Raw genomic sequence first — 18,841 nt, 5'->3', positions numbered from 1 at the left:
TTGATATCTTCTAACCAAGCCTTTCAGAGTCCCTGGAGGGGGGGGGTGTGCTGGTCCCTTACTTAACCTAACCTAACCTGGCCACCCACTCCCAACTCTCCCCTGCTCTCCTGACAGCAAGCGGAAGGCCTTAGAGAAGTTCAAAGATATGTTCGCCCTGATCCAGAACAGGCAAGCAGGTGTCTTCACAGTGAGCATCCTCTGAGGCAAGAAAGCAAGGATCTGAGGGATGGTCAAAGTATTCACTTGACAGACTAAATGTCAAGCAGCCACCAGCGCTGCCGTTTCTAACCAGCTGAACTCTAGTTTCACTGTAATTGAATCAACTCAGCCAAAGGCTATGTTTCCAGCCCTCTCATTTCCCTCGACCATTAAGAGCCTACCCACATGCACACAGACGCACATGGGGTGCGGGGGTGGATGGACAGAACTACTTTATAACAACTGTAATTCTCCTGGCTCCTACACTCCCTTACCACCATGTCCTCCGGGATCCTGATGCCAGACACAATACTTAATCCCAGCCCAATTTTGTGGTTGTCAATGGTCTTCAGCATCACTACGGGGGTAGAATGATCTGTTTTCCCCGAGGTTTATGGCCCCTCCTGTTCCAGTATTAGCAGCAATTCATGTATGTGCCATGGGAGCGTGCAACATGTGAATGGGACTGTGTGCACGTGTACAGGAGGGTGCATGTGAACCTGTGTGTGGAGGTCAGAAGGCAAGATCAGATGTCTTCCCCAATGAATCTCCAGGAGTTCTTAGGGTCCAAACTCGGGTCCTCATGCTTGGGAACTGAACCAGCTCCCCAGCTACCCCCTGCCTCTTTTTGACAAGGTCTCATTAAGTTGCCCAGCGTCTCCTGCCTGGGCTTCCTGAATAGCTGGGATTACAGGCTTCATCTGTAAACATCTTGTAATCTTCTCAGCAAGCATCTTGAATATAGAGGAAAATATTGTTTCCTCTAACCTGCTTCAGGACACGTGCAGAAGGGGTTGCTGAAGTTTTCTCTTTGGACAAAACAAACACAGAAAGTGCAGATGAGCTGGGCACACTAGCGCATCCTATAATCCAGCACTCAGAAGGCTGGGGCAGGAGCGTTGCTTTGAGTTTCAGGTCAGCTTGGACTAATTAGTAGGCAGTCCAAGCCAACTTGGGCTACAGAGTCTGTCTCCAAAGACAAAGAAAAAAAGGAGAGAGAGAGAGAAGAAAAAGAATAAAGGAAAGAAGAAGGAAGGAACAGAATAAACCAACAGGCAATGGCCAAGGCACTTTCTAGGCCTCTAATTTTTATAGATGGGGGGGGGGATGCCTAAATATTGAGCTCAAAAATCTTCCTCTTCGGCAATCTCTTGCTGCCAAAGTTCCAGCGATTACTTTCTCCCTCCGTTAGGTAACCTTCCATTTTCTCACCTTCCCCATTATGTAACGGGAGCATTGGGTTCTGGACCAGTCTTCCATTAAAGATGATTTTTTATAGTCGGTGAGCGACGTCAGGGAGTGATGACACCTGGGGGCGGTTTAAACAGAGACAAGCATCTAAGCCAGTCCGGAGTGATGATGACTCATTCCCCGAGGGAGAAGCGGGCACAGCCATTGGTGGGCACGCTCGCAAGCCCCACCCAGCCCGGCCCCGCCCTGCTAGTCCTCCTGATTCCCAGCCCCGCCCCGCTCCCCCGCGGCGTCGAAGCAGCAGACCGAGTAGGCACATCGGGTTCACGCTCGCGTCGGTGGCAGGTAAGCGGCTTCTGAAGCTTGGCTTCGGGAAGGAGTGCTAGCGCCAGGCCACAGTGAGCCCTCGACCTTCCCAGAGCCGAGCCCGGCTTGCTCCGGCTCTCGGGACGCTGAGGCCTCAGGCTTAAGAAGGCAGAGCCTGGCAGAGAGGTGACCGCGCACCCGCTGCTGCGCGTCTCCTGGAGGGACTGTATCCCAGGAGAGGCCAGGAGCCAGCCCTTCCTCCCGTTCCCGGTTCACTGCCCAGCTTCGCTCCGAGGGGGATGGGGTGGCATCTTTTGACTGTCGTTTGCTGTTTTCTTCTCTCTTTGTAATATCTACAGCGAGCATAATTTTATTCAGTAGTTCCACCGTGGTCTCGTCCGTCCTCAGCATCTCTCAGTCCCATACCCAACGCCGTGCGGTTTCATTGCTCTACCTCGGGTTTCACTGTCTTACCTTGGCGTTTATATGGCTGTCTTATTTTCTTTGGATATTTACTTTGAATATCATGGTTTAATGACAGTTGCCCATGTGCTTAATTCCCCATTTCATTAAGAGAACTGGTAGGATGGGATTAAAGACTTGTACAGATCTAATTATATAACAAACAGGAGCCACGGTTTTGAATTAAAATATCAGACATCTGGAAAATTTAACTGTTTAATGAAGGAACTATTTTACCTACGCACACACACCCCCGAGAGCTTCAACGAGGGGAAGGAAATAGAAAGCTAAGAGGTGATTTGTGTTTTTATTTGTATCTGACACAAGCTTTCCATACTATTTATAACAGGGACTAAACGATGAATCATTTTTCTGAGTAAGATGCAAATTAAATCAAGTTTGTTTGTTGTTTTTACATCTACTAAATAGACAAAAACAATGCAACAGCAACCATAACTCAGGTTGCCTGAAACCACCACATTCAGGTGGTGAATTCTTGCCACCAAGGGCAAGAAAGATGGCGTTACAACCAACTTTATGACTTGGCATTTTCTGGGGTTCCTTTCGTTCATCTTTTTTTTTTTTTTAAGATTTAAGTTTGTATGTGTATGAGGGTTCCGCATCCACATATGCATGGGTGTGCCTGGTTCTGTGGAAGTCTGAAGAGGGCGTTGGAGGCCCTGAAACAGGAGTTATGGATGGTCATGAGCCAGTACCACGTGGGCACTCGGAACCAAATCCAGGTCCTCTGGAAGAGCTACTTTTAATTGCTGAGCCAGCTCTCCAGCCCCTTTCATTCATTCTTGGAAAGGAGAAAATGCTACCTACGGTCTGGTATTTCTTGCAAAGATTAACAGTCTGTGTAACACTTGATGTTGAATGTTATTCACACTTAGCTGAGGATATTGTAAATCAGTAAGGGCTTTTTTTTTGTTTGTTTGTTTGATTGATTCATTGGTTAGTTTGGAGTGTTTGCGTCCTTGTGAGTTCATAACAGGCTCTCAATATAGCTTGGCTGGCCTGGAATTTGCTGTGTGGACCAGGCAGTCCTCAGATTTGTGGCTGCCCTCCCTGGCGCTTCAGGGGTACAGGCATGAGCCCCTGCACCCTGCAGGGAACAATCTGGTGAGGTAATATTAGTGGTGAGCTGTGACCCAGAAACCCTACTTCTGCAATTTACCTGTAATAGAACAAAGGGCTCGGGGAGCCATATGCTAAGCAGTGACTGACTTAAAATTAGAACCCACTGAGAATCGGTCTAAATGTTGAACAGCTCAACAGCTAAGAAAACCATGACAGGTTTGGGGAAGGAACCTTAGGGATCCTGAACACTCTTCCTTAGGGATCCTGACTCCAGGTATCACTGGGGGAAACAGAGTCAAAGCATGGGTTAGGAGACCTAGCCTCTCCTTGGACCCATGCCCTATGCATGAGAAACCCCCAGAAAAAGAACAGGAACGAAAGGGCTCAGAAAATATGTGTGATCTTGACTTTATGTTTGTAGATGTCCACTGGCTTGTTCGGAAAAAACAAAGCAGTTCCCAGGATTCTTTTCCTGAAATACTGGGGACTGAACCCATGGATAGTTTTTTGTTTTTGTTTTTGTTTTTGTTTTTGTTTTTAGTTTCTAAAATGACACAGACCATGTCACGTATGGTTGTGGGAATTTATCTGAGCTGATCTTATTTCCATTTTCAAATACTGCTCCATTTTATGTGACTGTATTTATTAGTGGTTTAGTCATTTGTATATTAGATTAGATTGTATTTCAGTTCTTAGGTTTGTTTATCCATTCTAATTTTACCTTTTTTGTGTGTTTGGAAGGACTCCTGAATATATTTCAAAACCGAACAATTTCAACTGACCTGAAGCACTCTGCCTTCCGAGAGGTACCAGTCCAGTTTCGGAAAGCCACAGCTGATTGTAAGTGCCCTGCCAATCTTGGACTTGCAGGAGGACTTGAAAATCACCAGCTGTCTGGGACATGGGCCAGAAAAGTCTAAGCACCGCACTTCCTCCAGAGCCACCTCGTAATGTGATGTGGGGCTTATACCTTGCTGTGCACTGATGTCTCGTAAAATCAGCTTGATTCCAGGGGACACAGGCCACAGCTTTCTCTAGGATAGTGCCAGGCAGGGGACTGCAAACATTTAAAAAATAATAGTAACAGATATACATTTCTATGCCAAATCTCAACCAAGTAAGAAGGTGAAGTTTTTTCATTTTGTTTTTGTTTTTGTTTGGGTTTTTTTCTTTTTTTTTTTTTTTGTTTTGTTTTTTGTTCTTGGTTTGGGTTTTTGTTTGTTGGTTGGTTGGTTTTGCTTGTTTTGAGGCAGGGTTTCATCAGTCTGGGCTGACCTGGAACTCCCTATATGCGACCTTGCACTCCTGTTGGGAATCGGGGCCAATCACCAGCCACCACACCCAGCTGGGTTTTCTGAAGGCTGGTTTTAACTTCCCATTCTGTTCTCTGTGTGCACAAGGTCTCTGTGTGCTGCTGCATAATAAATGCTTTAAAAATACATCATATCTAATGTAGTGTTATAAGAGAATGCACAAATGGATAGTGCGTGCACCAGCTCTTAGTCCCGCTGTTAAGCCGTCCTTGTGGTTGCAGGATATCCTGCTCTTTGCTGCCTCAGAGCTGTGTGGTTCTTCGAGGGAGCTGCATGCTCTTGACAGAAAGCAGAATAAGTGTACATGTTGTGCCCCTGGTGACATAGCTTGGCAGGGGAACAAGGGCGGGTAGGCGGCAGGCTCCATGGTAGACTTTTCCAACCTCTCAGGTACCATCATTAAATACTTCCAGACTGTCCTGGGAGGGTTTCTGGTGGATTTTTTTTTTCAAAAGTTCTTTAAGTAGTTCTGATGATGAACAAGCTTAGGGACCCCTTAACCTGTCTGTTCCAGAGATGACCTTAAGATACCAATTAAAACCACTTAAATGTTTTCCATCCTCTTAACATAGCTTGATCCAGTTCCTTAAGAACTAGTGACCTTAAGTGATGAGAAATGAATTAATATGAATTAATTCTACCAAGCACAAGAGAGACAGGAATTTTTCCCCAGGGATGGAGTGGGGGAGGAGAAGCACCAGTGTGGGGGGGGGTCTGTGGGTGTGGGTCTGTGTGTGTATTTGTGTATGTGTGTGTGTGTGAATATTGTGTCTGTGTATTAGTCTGTGTGTGTATTTGTGTGTGTGTGTGAGTATTGTGTCTGTGTATTAGTCTGTGGGTCTGTGTGTGTATTTGTGTGTGTGTGAATATTGTGTCTGTATTATTGGTGTGTGTGTATATGTCTGTGCACCTGTTCGTGTATATGTGTGTGTGTGTGTGTGTGTGTGTGTGTGTGTGTGTGATCCTCTCTGCTTCATAGTTCAACTGACTAAGCTTCAAGTTGTATGTGTTCTGAGTCTCAGAGCACTGCCTTAGCAGACTGCAGAAACTGGTCAGTGCTTGTGGATCTCAGCAGGAGCATCTTGAACTGTTACATCCCTGGGACAGATTCTTAGCAGCTCTGCCCCCAGTGCCATGCATCGTGGGAACAGAATAACTGAGAGAACTGTGGACCTTTTGTTCTCTCTCCCTCCCTCCCTGTCTCTCGTTCTGTAGCTGTATGTGTTGCTCTTCCGATGTCTATGTAGTTTTGCATTCTAAGACATGCCCTGCCAGGTGTGCTCTGAATTCTCTTCCCACAGGATCATTCCTTCAATTTTTAGGGCTTTTTATTTTTTGGTGTTTTTTATTTTTGTTTGTTTGTTTTGTTTTCAGTGCTAGGAACCAGATTCAGAGTCTTACATGTGTACCAGGCACGTGCTTGGCATTAAACTCTGTCTGATCCTTTTTAGATAGGCAGGCAGGGAAGACTGAGTCTGCCTCATGCAGCGCAGTCCGGCCTCCGACTCACTGTAAGCAAGGCTGGTCTTGAGTGCCTGATCCTTCTGCCTCCACCTTTCAGCCACAGGGATTGCATTCATGGGACACCAACCAGGCTGTGCGCACTTCTCAGTGTCACTGCAACATGCTTCTTAAAGGTCCTCTGAGTTAGATAAAATCATGTTGACGCTGAGTTATTTATATATAATTGGAATATCTTTTTATATTGATTTTCAAATTCCATTAATACATGTCTTTTTGCTTTTTCTAGTCTTTTTTTTAATATCTCAGCAAAACCGTACAGCTTTCATCAGTAAGTATGCTGTTTGAGGATGAACCCCGGATATTTTGAGTTTCTCAATGCCATTGTGAAAGGAATGTTAATCCCACCGTGTCTTTAGTTGTGGCAGATTGCAGAGACTGCCATTCTCGTGAGCTCACTTATCCTCAGCCCACAGCCCCCAACCACAGGCCTTTCCAGGTGCTTCTCCACAGTGTTCACATAGGAAATCATAGCTCTGTAGGCTCCCAGAACAATCGAGGAACAGAGCAGACTTGGCATTCTCTGATGGTTGAGAGATCGGATGCTAGCTCAGAACTAAGAAACAGACAGGCTTTCTCGCTTTCTTCTGAATTCTTTTATTATTCCCAAATGTGGTCTTTACAGTAAATTAGAGTCAGAGAGAAATATGCAGCTGTTTGCTCTTGGCAGTAAAGCTCCTTGCTTACAAGGGACAGTGATGGAACTGGTGAGATGGCTCATTTATTTAAGTACTTGCCACACAAGCATGAGGACCTGCGTTCAGTTCCCCAGCACCCACGTAAGAAGCTGGGCACAGCTGCACAGTCTTAGAGACCAGCACTGGGAGGCAGAGACAAGCGACTCTTGAGAGCTCACAGGTCAGCCAGCTTAGCTGAGGTAGTGAACCTCTGGTTCAGTGAGAGCCCTCACACACACATATACCCCAAAATAAGGTGGAGAACAGTGAAGACGCCCAGCAGCCATTTCAGGTCTCCATGTGAGAAAAAATGTGCAACATTTGTCTGACTTAATTCACTTAAAATGATAATCTCTGGTTGCATCCATTTTCCTCCAGATGGCATGATTTTGCTTTCATTATGGCTGAATAAAGTCCCATTTTCTTTTTTTCCCCACCTCTGTTGATAGACTTCTCCAGTTGGTTCCATAGCTTAGCTTTATTTAGTAAATTATGCTATAGCAAACATCAACGTGCAGCTGTCTCTGGCATGCTGACTTGGAATCCTTTGGCTTAGCTAGGTCACATGATAGATCTAGATTTAGTTTTCTATGAGACCTTCATATCAATTTCCATAGTGAGGTCTAATCTATAGTCCTATCAGCAATGTGTAAAAATTCCCTTTTCTCCTCATCCTTGTCAGCATTTGTTATTTGTTTTTTTCTTTTTTTCTCTCTTTTTTTTTTCTTTTTTGAGACAGGTTTCACTGTATAACAGCCTTGGCTGTCCGGGTGTCATTCTGTAGACCAGGCTGGCCTTGAACTCACAGAGACCCACCTGCCTCTGCCTGCCGCGTGCTAGGATTAAAGGCGTGCACCACTACCACTCAGTAGAATTATTTTACATGTGTGATGTTTTGCCTGACTGTATGTCTGTGTGCCACTTGTTTATCTGGTGCCTGTGGAGGTCAGAGGAGGACTCTGGATCCCTGAAAACGGAGTTACAGAGGGCTGTGAGCTGCCATATAGGTATTGGGAGCTGAACCTGGGTCCTTTGGAAAGGTAACCAATCAGTGCTCTTAACAGGTGAGCCATCTCTACAAACCAGACTCTTTGTTTTCTTAATGATAGACATTCTGGCTTGGATGAAATGGAATCTCTTTAATTTTAATTTGCACTTCTCTGACAGACAGTGATATTGAACCTTTTCTCAGTTGCTTATTGTCTATTTGCATTTTGGAAAACTATCCACTGCCATGGCCTATTGGATGCTTCACTGTTTAGCAGTGGGTTCCACGACATCAGACTGGCCTGAAGCTTGGCAGTCTAAGTTCCTGGGAGCTGGATAACAGCGGCCAGCATCAGCCTCGCTCACATTAGGTCTTCGGTCTGTCTAGAGTCTACTTTTGCACATGGGATTAGGCATCCATTTCTGTTTTTCTCCAGTTTCCCAGAAGCATCAAACCTTCCTTCCTTGTTGGTTTGTGGTGCCCACTGGCATATCAAATCAAGTCCCTGTTACAGAATGTATGCATGCTTCTGATGTCGCAGGGCGATCGGTAATGAAAAGTCCCCAGACTATCTTACAAAAGATACAGCTTTAATAAAACAGAAGGAAAAACTTACACAGAGTCCCACCCGTCTGGAACGCTGGATCCAGGCCAGGTCGAGAGGGAGAGAGAGAGGGTGGGGGCTTTCACCCACCAGGTTTATAGGTAAATTTTTGCCTTAGGGCGACACGCCCCACGAACAGAATGTGATTGGCTGAACTCCCCGATCATGTTTCCATATTTGAACTTTAGCCTGTTGGTCTGTTTCTGAATTTTAATGGATTTATGAGGGTTTTTTTTAATGGCTTTATAGTGTAATTTAAGTCTGGTGTGCCATATTCTCCCCTTGGTTCTTCCTTTATTGTTGGCTTTGTGGTTAACAGACATGTCTCTTTTCCATGTGAGTTTATTTATTCATTTGATTGATTGGTTTTTCAAGACAGGGTTTCTCTGTGTAGCTTTAGAGCCTGTCCTGGCACTTAGATCTGTAGACCAGGCTGGTCTTGAAGGCACAGAGTTCCGCCCGCCTCTGCCTCCCGAATGCTGGGATTGAAGGCGTGAGTTTATTAAGCTCTTTAGAAAATTTGACCTGGAATTAAAGTTTTGAATTTCTTCCGTATAAAACCTCTTTCTGTTTAGTTTTGCCATTTCTAAATGTTTTATAGTTTGCTTGCTCTGTGAATGTCTTTTTTTCTAATTAATTATGACTGGTATAGAAATGATGTTGGTTTCTGTATACTCATTGTGGTAGTTTGAGATATTCCTGTAAATCTCAGTCATTTTGGGAAGACTTAGCGGGGTGTGGCCTTGCTGGAGAAAGTATGTCACTGTGGGATGGGCTGTGTGGTTTCAAAAGATTCTTGTCATTTTAAATTAGCGCTTTCTCTCTCTCTCTCTCTCTCTCTCTCTCTCTCTCTCTCTCTCTTCCTCTCTCTCTCTCTCTCTCTCCTCTATCTTTTTCTCCTCTCTCCTTTCTCTCCTCTCTTTTCTCTCTTTTTCTCCCTCTCCCCCTCCTCCTCTCTCCCTCTCTCCTCTCTCTTTTTTCCTCTTTTCTATTTCCTCTTTCTCTCCTCTCTCTATTTTCTCTCTTTTTCTCCCCCCTCCCTCCCTCTCTCCCTCCCTCTCTGCCTGCTGTTGTTGTACCATGCCTCCCTGCCTGCCGCCCTGCTCCCCGCCTCCCTCCCGTTAGAGCAATAGACTCCTACCCCTCTGGAGATGTTAGCACCAGATAAACCCTCCCTTCTGTAAGCCGCCTTGTCCATGGTGTTTTATCACAGCAATAGAAAAGTAAGACACGCATCCTGGATCCTGCAACCCTTGCTGAATTCCAGTATTGGATTTTTGTTCATTTGTTTGTTTTAACTTGATTTGGTTTAGTTTTTGAGAACAGGCTTTCTCTGTATAGCCCTGACTGCCCTGAAACTCACTCTGTAGACCAGGCTGGCCTCGAACTCACAGAGATCTGCCTGCCTCTGCCTCCCGAGTGCTGTAACTAAAGGTATGCAGCACCCTATCCTTCGGTACCCTTACCTACTTCTGTGTTTTCTCTGTGATCCTGTTAATTGCAAACGATGTCAGTTTGACTCTTTCCTGTGGTCCCTGCACCTGCTGTTCCTTCATCTTTACACATGACATTGAGAACACCTTGAATAATGGAAGTTTGGTTTTGGGGTTTTTTTCTTTATTTTATTTTTTATCTGCTTCTGATCTTAGAAGGAATGTATTCAAAGATCATTGATTATGTTTCCTGGTTTTATTGTAATGTTTTATCAGGTTAAGGAAACTCCTATTGCTGTTGTTCTAGGCATGTCCTTCTTAGTGAGAAAATAGATAATGACCTTTATGAAGTACTTACTAAAATATCTTAGAGGACAGCACAACCAGCCATGAACTCAGAAACCTAATCTCTATTCCCAGCAGCCTAACACACCAGCAGTCTTTCTAGTGCTGGAGCTTTAATTTAGGCAAATGCTAGGGTTAGGGTTAGGGTTAGGGTTAGGGTTAGGGTTAGGGTTAGGGTTAGGGGTTAGCCCAGGAACTGCCCACGTGGGTGGCCCTATTGGGAGAATGAGTGCTTCGAATTTAAAATCTAAGCTTGCCTCGGTCTTGTATAAGGTCCCTTTTTTAGAAATGATTCTGTAAAGGAATTTCATGATTAAATATTGCTTTTCTTGTTCTCTGACTTTGAAATGATCCTGTCTTGATATATTTTATGATTCTCCAATGTTATCCAATATCAGTCTACAGTATAGGCCAGGCGCATGTGCCCGTGGCCCTCATGTCCTGCTGTGTGTATGGGGGCAGCACAACTGATGTCGCCAGTTGTTGACGCTTGAAGCTCTTGGCCCACGTGTTGTTTGACAACAGTGTAGCCGAAAACAAACCTTTTATCCATCTCCCTCCAGACTGGAAACACATTCCATGCCCTGCCCATGTAGCTGCCTAGTCTTGAAGTTGGGGTCCCACATAGATTCTTTCGATCTCTTGCCATTTCTATCCGAAACTATGCTCCCCGCAGAGGCTGCCCACTGAATCACATGACCCCCCTTCTACCTCAGCTTCCTTACTGCTGAACCAACAATCTTTTGTAGTGCTGGGGCCTAAGACTTAGCCTCCTCGCTTTATTTACACATACATGCCTAGACATGTACGCATGTACACACAGTCCCTGCTTCATGAATGCTCTTTCTGAAAAAGAATCCAAACCCTTCAGTGGCTCATGATGCCTCCAGACCCAGGTCAGGCCTTTCACGGGCCTTGTCATTAGGGCTGCCAGAGAACCATCATCCAAAGGGAGGGCGGGTTGCAAAACTGCCATTGGCTGTCTTTTTAAGACAGTCTTGAGACTGAAAGAGATGCAGTAATGTTAGACCAAGAACGGCGGGTGTGATCTGTCCCCAAGGTCTGCTCCTTTAGCGTGGGTTGCCCTGTTACCTGACCCCTGCCTGCCTGTGCACTGCAGCTGCAGGCTCAGGTGTCCTCAGATCTGCCAGTGTCCCTTTTACCCCACCCACCTCTACCCTAGCTGCCGCCTCTCCCTTCTACACACCTTCTCCCTCAGTTCCTCTCCTCAGTGTCCAGTCACTGGTGGTGTCATTTCCCACTCCTGCGTCTCTCTGGATCTCAGAACTGTAACTTTTTTTTCTTTGCACTGCAGTAGATGGATACTGGGGCCCGTCCAGGCAGACGCCCTTCCCCTGAGCCACACCCCTAGCTGGCTCCCTTACAGCCGTAAAGAAGCACATGCAAAGCCCAACTCAGCCTGATTCCCAGCAGCCTTCTCTGGCTCCCACCCCGTCTGTATCATATAACACTATCTTCAGCCAGCCTGCGCCTACCACAGTGGCTGGCATACGAAATAAATGTTTGCTTAGTTCAGTGAGATTATTAGCTGACCTTTTGTAGTAAAGAATGTTTTGTAAGTTTTTAAAATACAGCTCTCCTTCAACATCTGTTGCAAGTACTTGTTCCTAGTTGCTTGTAAGTTAGGCTTCAGTAAAGGTGTCTTCGTAGTCATTCCTTCAGGTTTACTGTGTGCATGGTTATTGGTCAGCAATGTCTGGGGACATTGCTGTAAACAGGGCCAGGACTCTGCCCTGGAGGAACCTGCCCCGTGGTGAAGAAAATGGACAATATGGCCACAATAACTAATATGTCAAATATATTACTTACTCTGGAAAGAAATGAAGCAGCAAAAGCAGACAGGAGAAGGAATGCTGTTGTCATTTAAGAAAGGCCGCGAAGAGAAGTCACACCATGCAACAAGGCTCACGTAGGTTTATTGGAAAAGGAGAGAGAAGGGACAGAGACTGGTCCCTGGGGATAAGAGTGGCAAAAAAAAAGGGAAGGAAGGAAGAAGGAAGGAGGGAGGGAGGGAGGGAGGGAAGGAGGAAAGAAGAAGAAAGAAAGGGAGAGAGAGAGAGAGAGAGAGAGAGAGAGAGAGAGAGAGGAAGTGGGTTAGGCCCACCTTTGAAAAGCGACTGTAGTGGATGTGCATAGGAGGAGCTCTTAGTGGCTGCAGCTGAGGACGGATGCTGTCAGGACCCCAAGGGCAGGCCAGTGCAGATGCCTGAATACTAATAGGTGCTATACTAGGTGGAATGAGGAGCCCCTCCTCCACCATTTGAGAGTGGGAGTCTCGTCAGTAGCTGGGGAAGGAGCTACCTAGGCCAAGGGAGCAAAGACCTAGAGATGGGACCCATTTTGGGGGTTTAATATTTGCTTCCTGTCAAAGGTAGCGAGCCAGTATTCCAAAAATCACCCCCCCACACACACACACACACATCTTGTAAGACATTTTTACAGATCTCATCTCCCCGACCTGGTAAAGCCTTTGTTTACACAAAGCCCCAGCCCCCTACAAATGCAACCTCCCCAGACCTTGATGGCCTCTGACAGCCAGCCCTTCCTCCCTTTCTTTTGGTTCCTTTGTGCTGATTCTTTTTGAACCAGCCTGTCTGGGGGCTGGAGAGATGGCTCAGCGGCTGAGAGCACTGACTGTTCTTCTACTGGAACACAGTGGAAACTCAGTCTGAGGAATGAGATTGAAAACCCCAAGGAGAGCTTGAGATCACATGGGGGCCAAGTCTCCTGGGAGTACCTCAGGGAGACAGTAAGGGCCGATACCTGAAGGGCTAGCCGCTGGAAACTCCCACAGTTAATGAAAGACATGAACATCCGTGAAGCTAGCATCTCACAACTGTCTGCAACTCCAGTTCTGGGGTACTCGACACCCTCATACAGATATACATGCAAGAGAAACACATAAATAAAAATTTTAAAAAAAACTAGCTTGTCTGAAAAGTCTGTGAGGTAGGACCACAGCCAGTGAGGAAAAGGCACAGTCTCCTGCCTTAAATACAAACCACGCCAGCTTCTTGCGTCGTGTGCTTGCTGTAGCTGCATCTCGGTCCTGGCATACGCTTTTTTCAAAAGAAATTGCCTTGCCACGCAATTTTTCTTTCTCTTTGTGCGTATGTTTCTTTGTGTAACCCAGGGTGCTTCTTGTGTCTAACAGGTTTAAGTAGGCTGTGGGGAGGAGGGAGTGCAGCCAAGTCCTGTTATTTCCCAGCCACCATGGCCAGGACTTCGTATTTTAGCCTAGATATGGAAGAATGCCTCTTGGGGGAACCAGTGCAATGTGACCGTATATTAAAAGGAAAACACAAGATAGGCGCTGGGGCAGGATCGGGGGCAGACAAGGAGGCCAGATGGACGGCTGTAGGGCTCAGATGAACAGCGGTGGAGCCAGCAGCTAAGATAGCCATGTTGAAAGGTGTGAAAAGCTGAAGGGCTTAGGATTCCCTGTAAAGACAGAACTGAGAGGAGCTTCGTGTGTGCTGTGACAAAGAGAAAATTCAAGAACTTATGGCGAGGCTTGCCTCAGCTGCATGAGCGAAGAAGTGGTTTATATAAAAACCCTTTAGACTGAGCTATGATTGATTGATGATTGATTGATTGATTGATTGATGATGATTGATTGAGGTTCTGGGATTTGACCCCAGGACTCGCACGTGCTAAGCAAATTCTCTGTCACTGAGCTCCTTCCCCAACCCTTACAGTGACCTTTGAATCGTCCTGTCTCGGCCTCCCATGTGCTGGATTATAAGGTTTATCACTAAGTTCAGGGCAGACGGAGACCTGAAGTGAGGCTCCCTGAAGCATGAGCAGCATGGAGGCCGAGGACTGGGCCGTGAGAAAATGGGCTGGACCAGGAAGCAGGGCCGAAAGGTGGGGGCTGGAGGTGTGGGAGTGTGTCCTGCCCTCTGGCCCTCACTAGAAGAAACTTGCAGAAATTCCAGCTGGTATGGCCTCAGCCCTTCTAGTCTGACTTGTAGTTTCTAAATGTTTTGATTTACTTATGATCACCAGTACAGCACTTCCCATCTCAATAGTTTTAGTAGAAATATGAACAGAATGTTAGCTTGTTTATTTCCTGGTTTTTCTCTTATACGCCGTAGAATTTAATTGAAAACTAATCTCTAATCTTTTGAGTGACAAGAACGCGGGACTCAGCAGAGGGTGACTGCGCGTGGCTTTCTAGGTTTTATGGCTGACTGTCATACAGGGCATGTGGTTTGACCTAGGATGTGGCAATAGCTTGTGTCTTCGGCCCCTGTCTTGGATCTCATCTCGGCATCCAGGTTGAAGGAGAAATTTAATCTGAAAGAAGGTTATATATGATAAAGGTGCATTCTGTGGAGGGTCGTAAATTGCCCTCAGGGCTATTTGGCACGTTGGTTGTTTTCTAAACTGTCCTAGCCCTTCTGTACCAGAACTCAGAAGAAAACAATCACCCCATAAGTATTAATACTAAGCTAAGTGTAATGGCTCTGTGATCCCAGGACTGAATAGGTTAAGGCAGGAGGATTGCCAGGAGTTCAAGAGAAAGAGAAACCCAGGCTTCAGAGTGAGATCCTAGCTCAAAAAATCAAACAAAACCAAGTATTAATACTGGACTCAAACTTACTCATCAGCTGCTGCGCTTGTAAACGCAGCTCTCGGCAGCCCAGCCCATCTGTCTCTCTTGTCTATGGAGAGAATGAGGAATTCTCAAGCAAGCCTGCTAAGTCCTAGATGCTTCCTGTCTCTAGTAAACTTGAACTGAGAATTCTTCGAGGAGCTTCTTGGCTTTGATGTGCTCACGGGATGTTAATTCCTTCGCTGGGCAGCTCTCTGTTGTGTCCTGCTCTGTGCCAGGCATTGCCATAGCCCAGAGAGAACGGCAACAGGCGAGAGACTCTGGTTTGGTTTTTGAGACATGAGCTATAAAGCCCAGACTTGTCTAGAGCTCACAGTCGTCCTGTTTCAACCTCTTCCTAACAAGCACTGTGGTGATAGCCTCGCACTGCGCCACGCCCCACACCGCACGCCCTGTGCCCCATACACACTGCACCACACCCCACACCGGACGCCCCGTGCCCCATACACACTGCGCCACGCCCCACATCGCACGCCTCGTGCCCCATACACACTGCACTGCACCCCACACCGCACGCCCCGTGCACCATACACACTGCGCCACGCCCCACATCGCACACCCTGTGCCCCATACACACTGCACTGCACCCCACACCGCACGCCCTGTGCCCCATACACACTACACCATGCTCCACACTGCACGCCCGTGCCCCATACCCCACACCTGGCTTTCGAGAAGCCAATTTCTTACCTCTACAACCGCTGAGGAAACACTGAATCAGCTATCTTCAGTCTTTGTTCTTGCTGCAGCCACTCAGCCCCCCTGACTGGACCCTGACTCAGGCCTTCTGGGGTTAGGTTACTCAGGATGGGTGTACTCACAGGTTCCTTTTTGAATTCTGGGAAATGAGGTCTACATATGTAGATAAAGGTTCCCCCTCAGTGTAGAGGCACACACACAAAGGACCCAGGGTCCGTGATAGCAGCCTTCCGAGTCCAGCTGCCAGGCTTCCGACAAGATCATACCCGGTTCCAAATTCCAAATCTAGAGAAGCTCAAAGCCAGGGCATACCCACCATGCAATGCTTTTCCCCAGATCACACATAGTTCACCAATTGGGGACAATTCTTGTTTTCAGGAATAGAGAAATATGCTTGTCAAATTTGCCTTAAGAGAATGAGTTGTATATCTTTGGTTTACAGTTGTTTTTCTCCTAAATTCTATCAAGGAACCCCTCCCCCCCGCCAGGAGGAGGGCTACTGCCATGACTATTACACATTTGTTCTGCAACAGATGTCAAGCAGCTTCAGCCTGCGTGATGGACAATGATGTTTTGTTCTTCCTTTTGCAGATCAGCTGTCATGGCGAACCTCAGCTACTGGCTGCTGGCATTCTTTGTGACCACATGGACTGATGTGGGTCTCTGCAAGAAGCGGCCAAAGCCTGGAGGGTGGAACACTGGTGGAAGCCGATACCCTGGGCAGGGCAGCCCTGGAGGCAACCGGTACCCACCTCAGGGTGGTGGTACCTGGGGACAGCCCCATGGCGGTGGCTGGGGACAGCCTCACGGTGGTGGTTGGGGTCAGCCTCACGGTGGCGGTTGGGGTCAACCCCATGGCGGCGGCTGGGGTCAAGGAGGTGGCACCCACAATCAGTGGAACAAGCCCAGTAAGCCAAAAACCAACATGAAGCATGTGGCAGGCGCTGCCGCGGCTGGGGCAGTGGTGGGGGGCCTGGGTGGCTACATGCTGGGGAGCGCCATGAGCAGGCCCATGATCCATTTCGGCAATGACTGGGAGGACCGCTACTACCGTGAAAACATGAACCGGTACCCTAACCAAGTGTACTACCGGCCGGTGGACCAGTACAACAACCAGAACAACTTCGTGCATGATTGCGTCAACATCACCATCAAGCAGCATACAGTCACCACTACCACCAAGGGGGAGAACTTCACGGAGACCGACGTCAAGATGATGGAGCGCGTGGTGGAGCAGATGTGCGTCACCCAGTATCAGAAGGAGTCCCAGGCCTACTACGAAGGGAGAAGTTCCCGCGCCGTGCTGCTCTTCTCATCACCGCCTGTGATCCTCCTCATTTCCTTCCTCATCTTCCTGATCGTGGGATGAGGGAAGCCGCCCTGCTTGTACTTTCTCCTTCTTGTGGTCTCGGCTGGGGGAGGGGTTATCCACCTGTAGCTCTTTTAATTGAGGTGGTGTCTCATTCTTGCTTCTCTCTTTGTCCCCCATAGGCTAATGCCCTTGGCACTGATGGGACCTGGGAAATGTACAGTAGACCGGATGCTATTCACCCCGGAGTCCTTTGACTGAGTCCACCGTGGGCCAGTGCTAACAGCAGGCCAATAAGAATCTAACAGCAAATAACGGCCGGCTCGTCCGGGCTTTGTTTGGGTCTAGTGAGTAAATACTGGTGTGAACTCTGACTTCTACCCAGAGTGCACAGTGACAGATGCACTAACTTTTAAAATAGGTGAAGGGTTCTACAACCAAAGAAGTCACTGTTGGGGTATGGTGCCCTAAGAAACAGCCCCCATTTGGGATACTTAAGGCATCCATAGTGGCCCTCTTCTTTACTAACAAACTCTACTGATTAAGGCAATGGAGAGAAAAAAAAAAAAAAGAAATTCCCTACTAACATTGAAAGCAAACCTTTGTTCATTTCCTAGGAAGTAGAATGATTTTTGTTGTTGTTGTTTTGTTTTGTTTTTTTGAGGCAGAGTTTCTCTGTGTAACAGTTCTAGCTGTCCTGGAACTCGCTTTGTAGACCAGGCTGGCCCTGAACTCATAGAGATCCGCCTGCCTCTGCCTTCCAAGTGCCCAGCTAGAATGATTTTTTTTTAACCTTGCTGGGATTGACCCGGGAGATTTTGACTCTGAGGAGATCCAGCACTGTAAGGGCGTGGCCCTCCTGTGAAGGGAGAGGTGCTTAGAACGCAAAGTCAAGGCGCTTGCATTTCTTCCTTTCCGTCTCATAACTGTCAAAAGCCAGAATTAGGCCATACCTTAGTTTCTGCACTTGTATTTGAATCGGACAACAAAGAGACAATCCAAGGTTGCACATGAGAGAAGCAGGCTCCATTCAAAGTGGAAAGAGAAATTCTGTTAGCATCATCTAAGTACAGCAGACCTTGTTCCTTAAGTTGCTCCGTATTTCACTTAGCAGATGTACACCCTGCCATAGCATCGGCCTGCACCGCGGGTGTCCTGTGTACAATATATAAAGTGTAACTACAAGCTTAGCCCTCCCATCCTAATGCACCTGAGGTTTGTAACGCACTGACCATTCCGTCCACTACTCCACTAAACGCTTACTGTGTGGCCCTTAGGCTTTCATCGTGCACTCGGTTCCGTAAATGAATCCAAAGTGGACCCCAAGCTGGTCTTTGAAATCTGCATGTACTTCACATTTTCTATATTTGTAACTCTGCATGTACATGTACTTGTTTTGTCACATGAAAGTTTATAAATGTTTGCCATTGACTGACATTAAATAGGAGCTATGACAAGTGCCTGCAGGGTTTGGTCTCTGTTCCGTGCTTCTGGGCCTTGTGATTGTTGCCAGGCGGACTTGGGGCTCATACAAGGCAAGTGATGGCTAATTCTGCATACCTGCCCCCGATGGGCCTCAGTTCTTACCTCTGGTCGTGGGCCAGAGTTGATTTCCACTGCCTTTTCATTTTCCATTAAATATCTCATTGTACTCAATCCTGCTGAGCCACAAAGGCACACCTGGGGCTTGAGGGGGTGGGGATGGGGGTTTTGGGTAGGGCCCATGTTCTGAAAGAGGTTTCCTTTTTCCTTCCTTCCTTCCTCCCTCCCTCCCTCCCTTCCTTCCTTCTTTAACGTGTGTGTATGTCTGTGTACCACATACATTACCCTCAAGTCAAAAGCGGGGTTCAGATCCCCTGAAACTGAAGTTACAAATGTTTGTGAGCCACTACATGGGTTCTGGGACTCAAACCCAGGTCCTTTGCGGGAATAGCCAGTGATCTTAACCACTGGTCCACTGCTCCAGCCCCAGTGTGAAAGCGTTTTTCTATCCTGAATTCAGATTCAGTTTTTCTCTTCTCTTCCTCCTCCTCTCCTTCCCTCCCCATTTGTTTGGACCATGCTGTGGTG

The 18,841-nt window shown here is 47.0% G+C and overlaps 1 protein-coding gene across 1 annotated transcript; it reads left to right on the top strand.

Annotated features, from left to right (window-relative positions):
- Positions 1 to 1,602: 1,602 nt before the first annotated feature.
- Prnp (prion protein (Kanno blood group)) lies at positions 1,603 to 18,231 on the top strand. Its single transcript, XM_048455364.3, has 3 exons — positions 1,603 to 1,737; positions 3,985 to 4,083; positions 16,054 to 18,231. Exon 3 carries the CDS (start codon positions 16,064 to 16,066, stop codon positions 16,829 to 16,831), a length of 768 nt encoding a protein of 255 aa, XP_048311321.1. The 5' UTR covers positions 1,603 to 1,737; positions 3,985 to 4,083; positions 16,054 to 16,063; the 3' UTR covers positions 16,832 to 18,231.
- The last annotated feature ends 610 nt before the right edge of the window (positions 18,232 to 18,841 follow it).

Source organism: Myodes glareolus, chromosome 10 (assembly GCF_982192425.1).
Source record: "Myodes glareolus chromosome 10, mMyoGla1.1, whole genome shotgun sequence".
Taxonomy (NCBI): Eukaryota; Metazoa; Chordata; class Mammalia; order Rodentia; family Cricetidae; genus Myodes; species Myodes glareolus.
The sequence above is the reverse complement of the archived record's forward strand: the minus strand, read 5'-3'. Positions and strand labels throughout refer to the sequence as shown.

Excerpts from the sequence above, each read along its gene's own strand:
- Prnp (XM_048455364.3), top strand. The coding sequence starts at position 16,064 with ATGGCGAACCTCAGCTACTGGCTGCTGGCATTCTTTGTGACCACATGG.